General features: G+C 34.5%; 1 protein-coding gene across 1 annotated transcript; it reads left to right on the plus strand.

The window, feature by feature from the left end:
• Positions 1-5,222: 5,222 nt before the first annotated feature.
• Positions 5,223-14,904, plus strand: LOC116027281 (probable serine/threonine-protein phosphatase 2A regulatory subunit B'' subunit TON2). The gene is made up of 12 exons (XM_031268807.1): positions 5,223-5,556; positions 6,167-6,258; positions 6,406-6,468; positions 7,030-7,128; positions 7,369-7,527; positions 7,809-7,880; positions 7,993-8,125; positions 8,257-8,321; positions 8,532-8,607; positions 13,030-13,131; positions 13,376-13,568; positions 14,361-14,904. The coding sequence occupies exons 1-12, from the start codon at positions 5,415-5,417 to the stop codon at positions 14,602-14,604; spliced, it is 1,440 nt and encodes a 479-aa protein (XP_031124667.1). The 5' UTR covers positions 5,223-5,414; the 3' UTR covers positions 14,605-14,904.
• Positions 14,905-15,578: the final 674 nt, after the last annotated feature.

Consider the following 15,578-nt stretch of genomic DNA (forward strand, 5'->3'; position numbering starts at 1 on the left):
CTATTCATTGCTTTTATTCCATGGAACATGGTTTACACATTTGTGTATACCATAAATAAAAAGTATATTTTTAATATACTAAAAGTACAATATTTGTATACATAACGTACATTATTTGAAAGTACATGATTTTTTTTTATATATTATCAAATAATGTACATTTGGTACACAAATAATGTACTTTTAGCATATTAAATATGTATATTGCATTTATGGTCTACACAATAATTTGCTTTGCTTTTATGGGGTGAATTAACTTTTTTTTAATCCCTTGACTATTTGATTTAAAAAAAATAAAATTATCCTTCAAAATTTACAACATGTTTGGTTAATGGAATAAATCGAAATGAAGTAGTCTTCTTGGAAAATTATTCAGTCCTTTTGTCATTGAATACTATTCCCATTAATGTTTCTTTTTCTAAGTGAATAACTTAAATAATTGATTGTTACTTATGATGAAAAATGTTATACTTTTGATGTAAAATGTAATACTCTTAAATTAAAATGTAATATATAGAGGTTGAAAAGTTACTTATGAAAAAAAAGTGTAATACTAATTATGAATAATTAATTAATTATTAATTATGAAAAAAGTACAATATTAGTCATAGATAAATTGATTATTACACATAAAGGAAAGTGTAATACTTATTAAAAAAAATGTGATTTTTTAAAATTAAAAATGTACTCCGTAATATTTAGGGGAAGAGATAAATACTTATGAAAAATCTAATCCGTATCATAGATAAGTATCTATGCAATAGTCTCATATGAGATTTTGCATTTTTGTAATGCTTAATTTTGCATTTATTATTTTTGTTATAAATTTAAAAAGTCATTATATTGTTGTTGTTGTTATTGTTATTGTTCTTCTAACTTATTTTACACACATGCCAACTACCATGTAGCGTGATGACATTCCGGTTATCATTCCAAATGGATGGTCGTAGGTTTGAATCTCGGTGGTGGGGCTTAGATTCTTTGGGTCGAAAATGTTTGATAAAGTATAAAATAGAACATATATTATCTTGTAAAGAATCATGAATATTTTTTTTCCACCTAGGCGTCGGTGGGTGTTCCAACTAAGGGTAATTCCCCTTGTGTTCCCTTCACCTAGGCGCTAGGCGCCAGTCGCCAATTTGGGGGCTAATCGCCATGCGCTAATTCCCCTCAACCCTTAGTTATGGCATTTGAATCTTGTGTTCCAAGATGGCTAATCGCCAATTTGGGGGCTAACATGCCACTTTCGTAATCTAAGCTAGGCCAAATTGAATGACGAGGATTGCCCCATTGTTGTAATGCATCAACCCTCTCAACAAAGCCCAATTAATTTAATCTCTCAAAATTCCTTACTTTCGTAGAAGAACATAGAGGTTGCTAGATGGGACTTTGGAAATATCAACCCAACTTTCGTTGTGGAAGAATTTCCTACAAGATTAGTGCCAAGGATGTCGTGCAATACACCTTAACACAAGAACACAAAGAATTTCCCACAACATGAGGAACCCTATATTGGGTTTCACCCCTTTTATCCAATAGATATCAAATAGGCATTATAATCTCATAAATACTTCAATTCCAAGTCCTAGATAGGACTATCCACTACTCATTTTAGTCAAAAAGGTAAAAGCATTAAAGGAAATCATATCAAGCAATAAATAGAACAAAGAAATAAACACTTATCTCCAAATAGGATGAATCTACAATCACTTTTAGAATCAAATATGCAAAATAAGAGAATTTCTTCCTTTTGGAAGAAAGGAAAAGTAATTCCTTTTCTAAAGTGTGAAAATCTTGCCCTACACTCTCTACTCTATGCTACTCTTACTCCTATTTTTGACATTTGACTCCTCTCTCTTTCAGATCTAGAAATAACATATTTTATTCGTGCATCAGGGTCTGGTGCATGGGCTTCAAGACGAGCGTATTGATGCCCGTGAGTGGAGACGGTCACGTCGCGAGCGTGTTGACGCCCGTGACAGGTGCAGGCCTTCTTCACGGGCGTTACGACAATTGTGGCGCATGTTGAAACCGTGCCACGACCTTGTAATACTAAATCCCCCACGCGCGTTCTCTCCTTTGGTTAACTCCAAGTGACCTTCTGCTCCTTTTTCGTGCACTTTTTGCTTTCAATCGGTCAACTTTGGTCCAGTTTTGCTTCCTCTTCATTTTATTGTGCATTTAATAGAAATTGTATGTCAAGGCACATTAGCTTTAGTTCAATTCCCTATTAAACACATCATTTTATGCACCTAATAAGCAAAAGCATGGGGAAAAATATAGTAAAAAATGGGTGTGATCAATTAATGTATTATATATTTGACTTTTTATTATAACTCATTACTTTATTAGCTATTATTGTGTTTAACAAATTACAAATGTATTAATGTATGCTTAAATTATCCAAATTATTTTAATATACACTTATTTACACTTTTATATTAATTTTAATTTTAATTTTAAATTTTAAAATTTGGCGACCCCCACGATAGCCCGCGGGACTAAAGCAGGGTGGGACGACCTTTGTTAGGCCTATCGCACCAAATGGCGGGCTTTAGTGAGCCCCACCCCACCGTCCCACTTTGACGGCTCTATACATCATATGTATTTTCATTCACTTTATAGTAGTTTCATAATAATATAATATTCATAAAAACAAAGTTTAATATACATAAACACTATACTAAAGTAATGAGTTTATGTACCTACAATTTTTTTTTAATTAAAATATATCAACATGAGTGTTATTTAAAACATCTCAATTTGATCTATTTAATGATATATTTTTATACATTAATTTTATTTGTATAAAAGAAAAAAAATTTTAAAAAATTTAAGTTGAAAAAAAATGTATAGAACAAATAGGGATGTGTTTGGGTGCATGTTGCTACATGTACCCTAATCCATGATAACTATTATTCTTAGGGCATCTACATTGGTTCTTCCCTTTTCTCCCCAAATTATGGGTCCAATTCCCCCACATCACTTTAATAATCTCGTATCCTATTTCCTCCCCAATCATCTCTCATTTTCTCCCTTTTTGTGGGCCCTACTTATTCAAACTCCTATACATCATTTATTATTTTATTCACTTTTTCTTTCTTTTTTTTTTTTTTTTGAAAAATAAACTTCAATAAACCTCAAGGAAAATAAATGTTCAATTCAAGGAGGAATAGAATACAACCAAATCGAAGGACCAGAATTAGAACTCATCGCTCTAGCTAAAGCATGAGCAAGTTTGTCCGTTGATCTAGAAAGAAACTAAAAAGACACCGCTTCAAAGTGTTGTTGAAATGTCTAGCATTCTCTTATCACACATTCTACATACGATAGATCAGACAACGAACCATTGAACAATCTACAAACCATTTTATTCACCTTTTTATAATTAAATAATTTTAACTTTACTATAACTTTGATTTTAAATAAAAATAAATTTAAATAACGAAATAAAAAATTTGAAAACAAATTTTAAATACTATATATACCAAAAATTAATAAAAGTACAAATTTTAAAATAAATTTTAATATAGTAATTTATAACCAAAGTATTGGAGATGCCCTTAGTAGACAAGTAGATAACCAAATTTTAAATAACATTTAAGTAATAAATTAATTAAAGAATAAAAAGGGGTAATTGTTAATACTCGGGCGACCCTTTTTTCTTTTTCCTTTTTTTTTTAATAATAAAGTTAATTCATTGAATCATACCAGAGAACCTCATACAAGGTAGGAAAAGGAATGGATAGTTATTCCATACAATCTATCAAAGAACTAGTGGAATGCTTGGTTCGCAAATTGTTTAACAACATTACAACTAATATTAAGAAAAATAGCAACTTATTCTTTAATATCATCAATCAAAAGACCAAAAGAGAGTTTATAGAATGGATAGATAGAGCATTGTAGACCAACAGGGCGTCCATTACAATTTGCACTTTGTCCATGTTCAAATTCTTTAGCCAACTCAAGGCCTCTTTCACTCTCATAGTTTCAGCTTCTTTAGGTTGGAATGTCCCTTCCCATGGTATCCCCTTTGCATTACAAGTTTCTTAAAACAAAACCAAAACCCATTATGTGATTGGGATAATCAAGAGCAACATCAACATCCATCTTTAGAAAGCCCACTGGTGGTTTGGTCCATCTTTCAATCTAATTATGTCTAGCATTAGGAGTTTGAAATCTCTCTGGTTTAGCTTTCCTCTAGCTATGAAGAAACGAGAGTGTCATTGATAATGTTATTATGAGATGTGTGACGTTGTTCCACACTTTATTGTTTCTAGCTTCCCAAATGTCCCAACAAATAATTATCAAGAGGCAACACTTTTCGTCATCTAAGTTTTTAAAATTCATAACGACCTACACAGAGAAAATAGTGCATTGGACAGCAAACGCATCCGCAAAACAATTCCAACAACTTCTCACCATAACAAATTTCACAAATAAGTGAAGACTAGTTTCAAAATTTGAGTTACAAACGTGACAGATTCTGCTATAGTTGACATGTTTAGTGGCTAAAAGATTGTAGTTGGTAGGTAGTTGGAGGCTTGGAGCTAGTATGCCTGCCAAAAGAAGTTTTTAACTTCCGGAGGAATATTTACTTTATTTAGCTTCCACATTAACGTCCATTCCAGGGACTCTGTACCTGAGAGGTTCACATACAACCTTTTATATCCAATCTTGACATAATATATGCCATTGATTTATGCCAAAAATTAAGTCAACATTATCCATACAAACATGCAACATCTACAACAACACTACTTGATAGTAATCTATAAAAAAAAATATACAGATTGTATTATTTTTTAAAGTATCAAATTAGACATTTTTTTAGCTTAATGCACCAATTACATAATCTCATATAATTAATGAAACTATTTTACCTTTATACCTTAAATTAAATATGTTATTAGATATAAGTCATCACCTTACAACTTAGCTTCACTTCAAAAAGAGTCAATTTGGTAGCATCCCCTTCCTCCGCCTGGTACTATTGACTTCAAAGTTCAGTCTAATGTTTTTCTTTCTTAAGTGGACAACATATCATTTTCTTGTATTTATTTATGGTAGTTAGAAGTTTTCTTCAAAAGTTTTGGGGGTTAAAAAGGAATTAAGATTAACCATAGTGGCAACTATGAAAATAACACGAAGAAGATTTCATAATTTCATTGCAGAATATAGTTCAAATGTCACCCAAACAAAACATTTTATTTACACAAAATAGCCCCCCTCCATCTCTCTCAGAATCGAGCTCCAAAATTCAAATCAAGAAAGGCTACAGAGCTAGGGTTTTGCAGCAGAGACTGATGTGCGGAAAATTGCCACGGCATTGAACTGCATTTTGAAGATAATTACCGAAGCTCGAAGCTTTACGTGGATTTAGAGCTCAGTTCAGTGAAGTAGCTGTGGAAATGTACAGTGGTTCAAGCGATGGCGAAGGGCATGACCCATCAGGGACCCGGAAGATTCCTTCACCTTCGTCTATGCTCTGGGTCCGTAATCTCCGACGCTTCATTGGGTCCGGGGTGGGTCTTGGCTCCGAAGCTCTCATGGGTCAGTCCGTTACTACTTCCAATCACTCATATTTCTTTCGCTTAACCACTCCTTTGGTTAACAGAATTCCATTTCTTTATATATATTGTGAGATATTCAAAGTGATGTGTGAATTGCATTCAATGGAAAAATTAATGTGTGTATTGCCGGTCATGATTAGATGGTGTTGTTAATTTGAGCTAATATGCTCTTTTCTAGTGTAGTTCAGTTATTTAAATAGTTGTAGCCTTTTGATAAAATGAGGAGTTTAGGACTGGAATTTGGTTCATATAATGAGACCATCTCAGAGTTGTGTACTTGTTTATTACTCCCTCTCCCATTTTACCTGTCTTGTTTATTATTCATTGGTCAAACCAACTCTTTCCTCATTGCTTATTTTCTTTAATAATTTTTAATTATTTTTAAATTTGATTTTTTGTGTTTAATAGTACTTTTAATGTAGTTTCTAAATATATAAATTTTATATACTAATACTAAACATAATATTATGAAAAATTGGATTAAAAATAACTTCAGTCAAGCCTCGTTAACCGAATCAGACAAACAAAATGGGACGAGGTAGTAATATATTTCCTAGCTGACTATGTTTGTTTCTATTCAATCGCTGTAGAACTTGAAACGAAGAGAATCTTGCTAGATATTTTTAAAGAGAAGCAACAAAAGAATCAGGAATCTGGCAAAATCCCAACCTTCTATAAGAAGGTAAATTGATATTTTTTCTTCTTCTCATTTTTATTTTTATTTTTATTTATTTTTTAAGTAGGATAGCTTTACTATCTTAATGCTAACTAATGCTTTGTTTTGTTTTGATTTAAAAAAAATGTTGTGCTGTTATTCTCTATTGTTCAGAAACCTGAAGAAGGATCCATAAGTCAAAGAGTTCAGAGGCTGGCAAAATATCGATTTCTAAAGGTGATCTCAAAGAGTTCTTAGATAGTGTTGTAAAACTTGGCCTAGGTGGCCGCCTAGGCGCTAGGTGCCCCTAGGCCAAGTCAATTTTGGCCTAAGTTGCAATTTTATCGAGCAGAGTAGCAGACTGAGACTAGGGCTTTTCATGTTTGTGTTTTTTACTTTTTTTTTTTTTTTTTTGCTTAATGGCTAATTTTAAATGAATTTGTTAATTGTTAAATTTGTATTTCATTATTTCTTAATAGCTAATGTTTAATATTATTAATTAATCATTTAATTCTATTAATTGACATAACGACATTTGGACTGATTTGAGTGATTTACAGATCTTGTGTGTGTGTGTGTGTGTGTGTATGTATATATATATATATATATATATATATATATATATATATATATATATATATATTTACCTAGGCACCCATTGGGCGCCTAATGCCTTCTACAACACTGCACTTAGCATGAAATGCAGTTCAATTTTTATCTAAGGAGTGAAAAATAAATTTAACTGTAAGTCTTCTTATTGTTTTTTAATAAATTTTAATTTATTTTATTTTTATGCAGAAACAATCTGATCTTCTGTTAAATGCTGATGATTTGGATTCTATGTGGGTATGCCTAAGGGAAAACTGTGTGATTGATGATGCAACTGGTGCTGAAAAGGTCTTGAATTAATCCTATTTTGATTTTATTGCATCTTTGTTCCTAAGTTAACCCTGTTACCTTTTTCACTTCTGTAACTATTAATTACTCTTGTACAAACTAGTCTTATACTGTACTAAAGTAAATTTTCTTCAGTGCTTCCTATTTATAATGCATGACCAAAACATTTCTTCGATCTCTTTTATTTATTTTCTATATATGGGATCATGCTAAAAATGCATCTTATCTCTTGTCTTTTAGATGAACTATGAAGACTTCTGCCACATTGCCTCGGTCTGTACAGAACAAATAGGACCTAAATGTCGACGCTTTTTTAGTCCTTCAAATTTCATGAAATTTGAAAAAGATGAATCAGGGAGAATAGCCATTCTGCCCTTCTACCTTTATGTGATGCGTACGGTAGGTCTTACTATCTTATTCTCATTAAATAATATGCTTGCATTTCACCATTAACCTTTCATTGTAATAAGTGTTTCTATTAATGATGGTTCCAACTTAAAACTTTCATCCCTTTGTCAGCTGCCAAACATTAATGAATTTACAGTTGATACTACTCAGACGAAAAAATGGACCCACCCTCCATTTATAAGTTTGCTTGAATTCTCAGCATGGCATCCTCCCCTTTTCCACCTCAATGTAATTTGCAGTGACATATAATTTACTTTCTTCGTTACTATTAGGTTTCACTTACTCAGGCAAGGATTGATATGAGTGAGCTTGATGAAGATTCTGATGGCTTCCTTCAACCTCATGTATGGCTTTTTGATCTATTCTTCTATGAACTTATGAAGTTGGTTATCTTTGTTTACACATTCAGTGTGCTCATGGTTAAAAGCAGCTTACTTTATGTAATTTACCAAACAGGAAATGGAGGGTTACATACGGGGCCTTATTCCTAATTTGGCACAACTGCGAGACATGCCTGCAGCGTTTGTGCAAATGTATTGCCGCATTGCTGCCCACAAATTTTTCTTCTTCTGTGATACCAACAGGCGAGGTTTGCCTCTAGTTTTACTTAGATTTTGCAGTTCTTCAGCCGTCAACAGTTTTTCAATATAAACTTCTTTTTTTTTTTTTTTTTTTTTNTTTTTCTATTAAGCTCAAAAAGTGCTGTGTTGTCTTCAACAGGAAAGGCATGCATAAAGAAGATACTGCTCAGTAACTGTCTTCAGGAGCTGATGGAATTACATCAGGTAATCTGCTACTGTCTTCAGGAGCCATAAATAACTTTTAGAGCCTTGAAGTAGCATTGCATTTGGAGCAGTTCGTGATGACTTCATGTGATGCTAAAGTTTAAAACATTTCATTTTGATGTCATACTTTAGGAGTAGCTTTTGCTTTGTATTTCCTCTAGCCTCTAGGCTTCTAGGGGCTAATATATTTTTACTTTTTCCTGTCACTAGGAAAGTGAGGAAGAAGTCACTGACATGGAGCAAGCTGAAAACTGGTTTTCATTGACTTCTGCACAGCGCATATGTGGTGAGTACAACTGATCACATTGCTAGCTTATGAGGTTTATTCCTTTGATTCTCCTGGTATTGTTTTCTTGTTGGTCAATGAAACTACTCCATCAACAATATTCAACATGTCTAGTCACTTTATCATTAAGAGACAAAAAATGACTGAGTGCTGGACCCTGGTATACTTCAATAGTATTTGGAAAGCTTCTCCTGTTGTTCACAGTAGTAGTTGTTTCATACATAACCTTCGTAACTCTTATGTAATCATGCCCACTTCTTTTTTCTCCTAACACCCACCCAAAAAACCTGGCTTAGTACCCCCCCCCCCCATCATACTATTTCTATGAATGGTTTGCAATAGGCCCTAGTCGGGCAGTAGAGTAGCGCCTAGGCGGCTAACTAAAATAAAGAAAAAACAATGCACGTGTGTGGGCGTATGTCATATATATATATATGTTGAATCAAAAGGTTGATCACAATTGTTGGCAAAAAGAAATTCCAATTCGAGTCAGAAAAGGAGTACACCAAGATTAGAAATCAAATCACAAACAAACTAGGAATAACACCAATACTGTTTTGGTTCTGATTAGTTGGCTATTTAAAGGACCTCTCACCATTACACCAGACGAATTCCCTAGCTAATATTGTGAGGCATAAGAGAGTTTGAGAGGATTCTAAATTCCCCTAGAAAGTAGTACATGTGTTTAGGTTACAATAGATTAGATAGGAGAAGATCAATCTATTGTGTAATTTCTGGTCCCAAAACTATGTACTTTGAATATTAAGCTTTTAGTGGATTTAGGCAAATTCTCAAGACTGAGAAGTGCCTCGCAGAATAGGGTTTTTCCCAAACTGCGTTATCAAGTCTCTTGTGTTACAACTATTGTTTTAACATCTCTGTGTGCTGCGCATTACATTTTTCAATTGGTATCAGAGCCAAACTGCTTAAGTTATTAGCAGGATCCTAATGGAGTTTCCCAGGGAAGGACTATCAAACAACAGACCACCAGCCCTAAGTAGTACAAACTACTCCTATTGGAAAGCTAGAATGAAAATCTACATATTAGCCCAAGGAGAAAGAGTGTGGAGGGCTGTTGAAAACGAATGGAAACATCCCCTTGATGACAATAACAAAGCAAAAGGTCGTGCTGATTGGAGCGAAGAAGAACTCAAAGAGTTCAACTATAACTCAAAAGCTATGAATGCCATCTACGGAGCCGTGAGTGAAGAAACATTCAAACTAATCGCTGCCACAAATGTAGCAAAAACAGCATGGGATATATTGTGTGATCATCATGAAGGAAACTCGACAGTCAAACAATCAAAACTACAAATGGTCCAAACTCAGTTTGAAAATCTGAAGATGGAGGAAGAAGAAAATATCACACAATTTAATGGAAGAATACTAGAAATTGCTGGGGAAGCCTATAACTTAGGAGAACCCATTCCTGAAAACAGGTTAGTAAAAAAGGTGTTGCGATCATTACCAGAAAGATTTATGATGAAAGTAACAGCTATTCAAGAAAGCAAAGATCTCAATACTTGCAAGTTAAGTGATCTAATGGGAAACCTTAAAACATATGAGCTTGAGATGCTGCAAAACAAAAAGCCTAATGGCAAAGGAATAGCCTTTCAATCAAAACAAGACACCAACTCAGATGAAGATACTGAAAAAATGGAAGAATCCATTGCTGTGTTGACAAAAAACTTCAACAGAGTTCTCAAGAAATTTAACAAATTCAGAAATAAGAACAAGAGTTTCTCAAATAATCAAGGGAGTCCATCATTTGCACAAAACCAATCCGTCAATCCCAAAAAGGAAGGGAATCCAAACCTAGATGGAATACAGTGCTATGAATGCAAGGGATATGGACATATTCAGTCAGAATGTCCAAATTACCTAAGAAGGAAGAACAAAACATATGTAACAACCTTGAGTGATGACTCAGATAGTGAAGAAGAAAACAACACAAATTTTGTGGCATTTTTTACAAATCATGAAGACGATGATGAATCAAAGGAGGACATGCAAGATCTATTAAACTCCTATACACAGCTGCACGCCAAGTGGGAAGAAATCATCAAAGTAAACTTAAATCTCATGCAAGAAAATCACTTCCTTAAAAGTGAAAAGGAAAATGAAATACTTCTTCACAAAGAAACCCAAGAAAAGTTAATGAAATCACTAAAAGAGGAAGACAAGTTGCTACAGGAAATAAGAAGACTAACTGAAAATGCAGAACAATCAAACTTAGCAACAAGGAAAGATTCTGCAGTCGAAAACAGAGAAGTGTTACAACATCACTTTCAACACCGTAGAAGAATCAGATGTTACTACTGTCACAGATTGGGACACATCAAGGCACACTGCTACAAAAGACAAAATGATCTCCATAACAGAATCTGGCCAAAGCAAGAACAAAAACCAGCCCAAAGAGTCTGGGTCAGAAAAAATCAAACACCAGTCACAGCCTATACTTCAAAAATCAGTAAAGAAACAAGTGTTTGGTACTTCGACAGTGGATGTTCAAGACACATGACCGGAAACCCAAACAATCTAGAGGACATCCATTACAAAAGTGAAGGACATGTAACCTTTGGAGATGGAGAAAGGGGGCAAATCATTGCTAGCGGAACACTAAATGTCCATGGTCTCCCCAGATTATCAAGAGTCTTCCTGGTACAAGGCTTAAAAGCAAACCTTATCAGTATAAGTCAGCTGTGTGAAGATGAACTAAGGGTAGAATTCTCAAAAGAAAATTGCAAAGTGTACAACCAAGGACATGAATGCGTCATGATGGGAAAAAGGTCCTCGGATAAATGCTACACATGGGATAGCCATTTAACTTGCAACCAAGTCACTATCAATCAAACACTTCTGTGGCATCAACGTATGGGGCATATAAATTTTCATGATATGAAAAAGGGACTAAAAAGGGGAGCATACCGAGGTATTCCAATACTGGACATTGATGAAAATAGAAAATATGATGCATGTCTTGAAAACAAAATGACAAGGAGTAGCCACAACAGAACACCAGGAGTTCACACTTCAAAATTATGGAACTTCTCCATATGGACCTCTTTGGACCCACTCAAACAGAAAGCAAAGTTGTTAGAACACCTGTTCCAACAACAGAGAGGATCTATAAAGATCCAAAAGGAAAGAAGGTGGAACAAACTCTGTATCGAAGCATGATAGGGGGTCTACTCTATTTAACAGCGAGCAGACCAGATTTAAGTTTTGGGGTAGGGATATGTGCCAGATATCAAGCCAATCCCATGGAAACGAATTCAATTCTGACTTTCTGACTCTTTTTGATGATCTACTGAAGATCTGTTGATGATGAAATCTTTTGCTGAATATTATGCTGATGATGAGGTTTTTTTCTAATATGCTGGAATGATAAGAACATATTTTTGTGCTGCCGATGTTCATATTCTTGTGCTGCTGATGTTATGAAGTCCAGAATACTCTAATTGGTAATACTATAATCATCTCCTCTATCTCTCAAAAACTACCATACTGACCTGAAGTCACAAAGACTCAAACAGAAGATTCAGGACCAAAAGAGGAAACACAAGAGAATCAACTAAGGGGGAGAAATCAAGGTTTTTGCCAAAAATTTGACAAAGGGGGAGAGTGTTGAATCAAAAGGTTGATCACAATTGTTGGCAAAAAGAAATTCCAATTCGAGTCAGAAAAAGAGTACACCAAGATTAGAAATCAAATCACAAACAAACTAGGAATAACACCAATACTGTTTTGGTTCTGATTAGTTGGCTATTTAAAGGACCTCTCACCATTACACCAGACGAATTCCCTAGCTAATATTGTGAGGCATAAGAGAGTTTGAGAGGATTCTAAATTCCCCTAGAAAGTAGTACATGTGTTTAGGTTACAATAGATTAGATAGGAGAAGATCAATCTATTGTGTAATTTCTGGTCTCAAAACTATGTACTTTGAATATTAAGCTTTTAGTGGATTTAGGCAAATTCTCAAGACTGAGAAGTGCCTCGCAGAATAGGGTTTTTCCCAAACTGCGTTATCAAGTCTCTTGTGTTACAACTATTGTTTTAACATCTCTGTGTGCTGCGCATTACATTTTTCAATATATATATATATATATATATATATATATATATATATAATTAAAAAAATTAGTAAGGCCGACTTGGCTGAGCTAACTAGGCCGAGTTCGCCGCCAACTCGGCCAAGTTGGGCGCCTAGGCGGCTGGCCGCCTAGACGGGCACCTGGGACTCTGGGAGGTAATTCGCCGGCCTAGGGGCGTTTTTTGCAACAGTGTTTCTATGTCATTTTCAGTAATTTTCACTCAACCTCCTCATACTGAGAATTATTATTAGTTTATACTTTATTAGGTTGTATTGCTTTCATCTTGTTTTACGTTGCTAAGAATGATGCTTATTTAAATCTTCAGATATGTTCCTTGCTCTTGATAAAGACATGAATGGAACATTGAGCAAACAAGAGCTCCGTGAGTACGCAGATGGGACACTGACAGATATCTTTATTGAGCGTGGTAAGAGTTGCTAATTGCTATTTATTCTAGGTGTACATATTTCAAGATAAGTGCTTAAACAATACTTGCACATTTATATAGAGTAAATCACTAAATGTACACTTTCATTCAACTTTATAGATTTATTATATGTTGTATTATAGGACCTTGTTCATCTTCATATATAGCAGGAGGATGAAAATTATATTCCCTTTCCTCTCTGTGGCTATTGTTAATGCTTTTATTGTTAACTTTCCCATAATAGTTTTTGATGAGCATGTACGACGTGGGAAAATTGGAGGTGGCAATACTCGTGAGATGGATTTTGAAAGTTTTCTTGACTTTGTTTTGGCTCTTGAAAACAAAGATACTCCTGAGGGATTAACATATCTGTTCCGATGTCTCGATCTGAATGTGAGAGGTTTCCTAACCACAGCTGACATTCACACGCTATTCAGGTAAAAAAGACAGTAATATACGAATCTATTTGGAATTTATAATTCATTCAGGATGAAGTATTTTTATTTTACATTATATATATATTGATTAGTTTTGGTAAAATAAGAATCTGTGTAGTAGTTCATATATTCTTGCAGACTTGCAGTACGGAAGATTTTTGTTTCACATATATTGATTTCGGCTTTCATGTCTGCTATGCTAGATGACACCAAAGTTCTATTTGTCTCTGGCATTTATTGATGTTAGGGAAAATACAATATCCAAATATGGAACTCACCCACAACATTTAGAACCTAATTCAGTAAAATGAGTTAATACCCAATTTAGTTCTCAACTATAGTGGTTTTTTTCGATTTAGTCATAAACGACTTTTTGTGCTTAATTAAGTTCTCGACTTTGATGATTTTATCCAATTGAGTCCTCAGCGGGTGAGAAAAACCACTATAGTCAAGGACTAAATTGTGTAAAACCATTGTAGTCAAAGACTAACTAGGGTAAAACTACTATAGTCGAAGACAAAATTATAGGTATTAATAGAGGTGAAATTACCAAGCTATCTTAACAAAGGACTCAATTAGGTAAAAGCATCAAAGTTGATGACCTAATTAAGCACAAAAAGTCGTTTAGTGCTAAATTAAGAAAAACCACTATAGTCGAGGACTAAATTAACTCCCAGTAAAATATTGATCCTAAGCTTCCTTTGCAGCTTGTTCCCTATGTTCTTCTGTAATTACTTCATTTTATTAATCTGTTGTTTATCCTCGGACATGATTCTTTTTATCACGAACCAGAGATGTACATCAAAAGTGGATTGAAGGAGGGAACTACGAATTGTGCATTGAGGACGTAAGAGATGAAATTTGGGATATGGTGAAACCCATTGACCCGTTAAGAATAACACTGGCTGATTTGCTGACATGCAAACAAGGCGGAACAGTAGCAAGCATGCTTATTGATGTCCGCGGCTTCTGGGCACACGACAACAGAGAGAATCTTCTCCAGGAGGAGGAGGAGGAGCCCGAGGAAGAAGGTTAAAGGATGCTCGATACAAAATGATTTGTGTTTGTGCTGAAGCTAACTTAACTTTCTTTTTAGTGGCATAGGAGTAGATATCACTACCTTTGTTTCCAGAATTCAGTTCATGCTGTGTCATCAATGGAAGTGGTTGATTATCTTGCATTCTGTACTTCTGTAGTTTGAGTGTTGTATGCAAGTATGTATGTTAACACAGGACAGTAGGAAGATCCTTAAGGACTTGTAATAGATATATCAACTACTAACATTTTTTATGTTTGATCCAAAATCCAAGTTGCATCTGCCTATTTTTTAAGTTGATACTCAAAATGGTTCATGATTGTTTCATAATTTTCAAAATTAGTCATCAACTATCAATTTATTCAAAATATACCTCAACTATGTAAAATTGGAAAAATGGTAGAGGTGGACTATCATTTCGTTCGGGACAAGGTCTCCATAGGTTATCTTAAAGTCAATTTTGTCTCGACAAATGATCAGTTGGTAGACATTTTCACCAAAGCCCTCTCGACTTCGCGGTTTACTGATCTACGTGTCAAGCTTGGCATTGTCCCGTGCCCAACGTCAGCTTGAGGGGGTGTATTGAGTAGTTAGAGAGTCAGGAGGGTGGTTAGACTAATATGCTTTAGTTAGCTCATTCTGTGTTTCCCTTGTGTATATACATATCCTGTAAACTCATATTGTAGCATACAGATATACAAAGTTATTCCTTTCATATTCACTCATCGGTATAATTTTAGTCCAAATGTTATTAATGATTTCTATAGCAGGACGGTCATTACATGATTCTACTTGGCCAAAGAGGGATGAGAAGAAAGCTGGTGATCTTGAGTCTCGCTTCTTTACCTCAAGTTTTCACCCTGATATTACATGATTACATGATTCTACTTGGCCAAAGAGGGAGCAACGAACAACTGGTTGCTGCTCATTATGTTTCCACTCGCTTCTTTACCTCAAAGAACAACTGGTTGCCC

Source organism: Ipomoea triloba, chromosome 8 (genome assembly GCF_003576645.1).
Source record: "Ipomoea triloba cultivar NCNSP0323 chromosome 8, ASM357664v1".
Taxonomy (NCBI): Eukaryota; Viridiplantae; Streptophyta; class Magnoliopsida; order Solanales; family Convolvulaceae; genus Ipomoea; species Ipomoea triloba.

Coding starts and splice junctions, on each gene's coding strand:
- LOC116027281 (XM_031268807.1), top strand. CDS start 5,415: ATGTACAGTGGTTCAAGCGATGGCGAAGGGCATGACCCATCAGGGACC. Junction 7,129..7,368: donor ATGCAACTGGTGCTGAAAAG/GTCTTGAATTAA, acceptor CTTGTCTTTTAG/ATGAACTATGAAGACTTCTG. Junction 13,569..14,360: donor GACATTCACACGCTATTCAG/GTAAAAAAGACA, acceptor ATCACGAACCAG/AGATGTACATCAAAAGTGGA.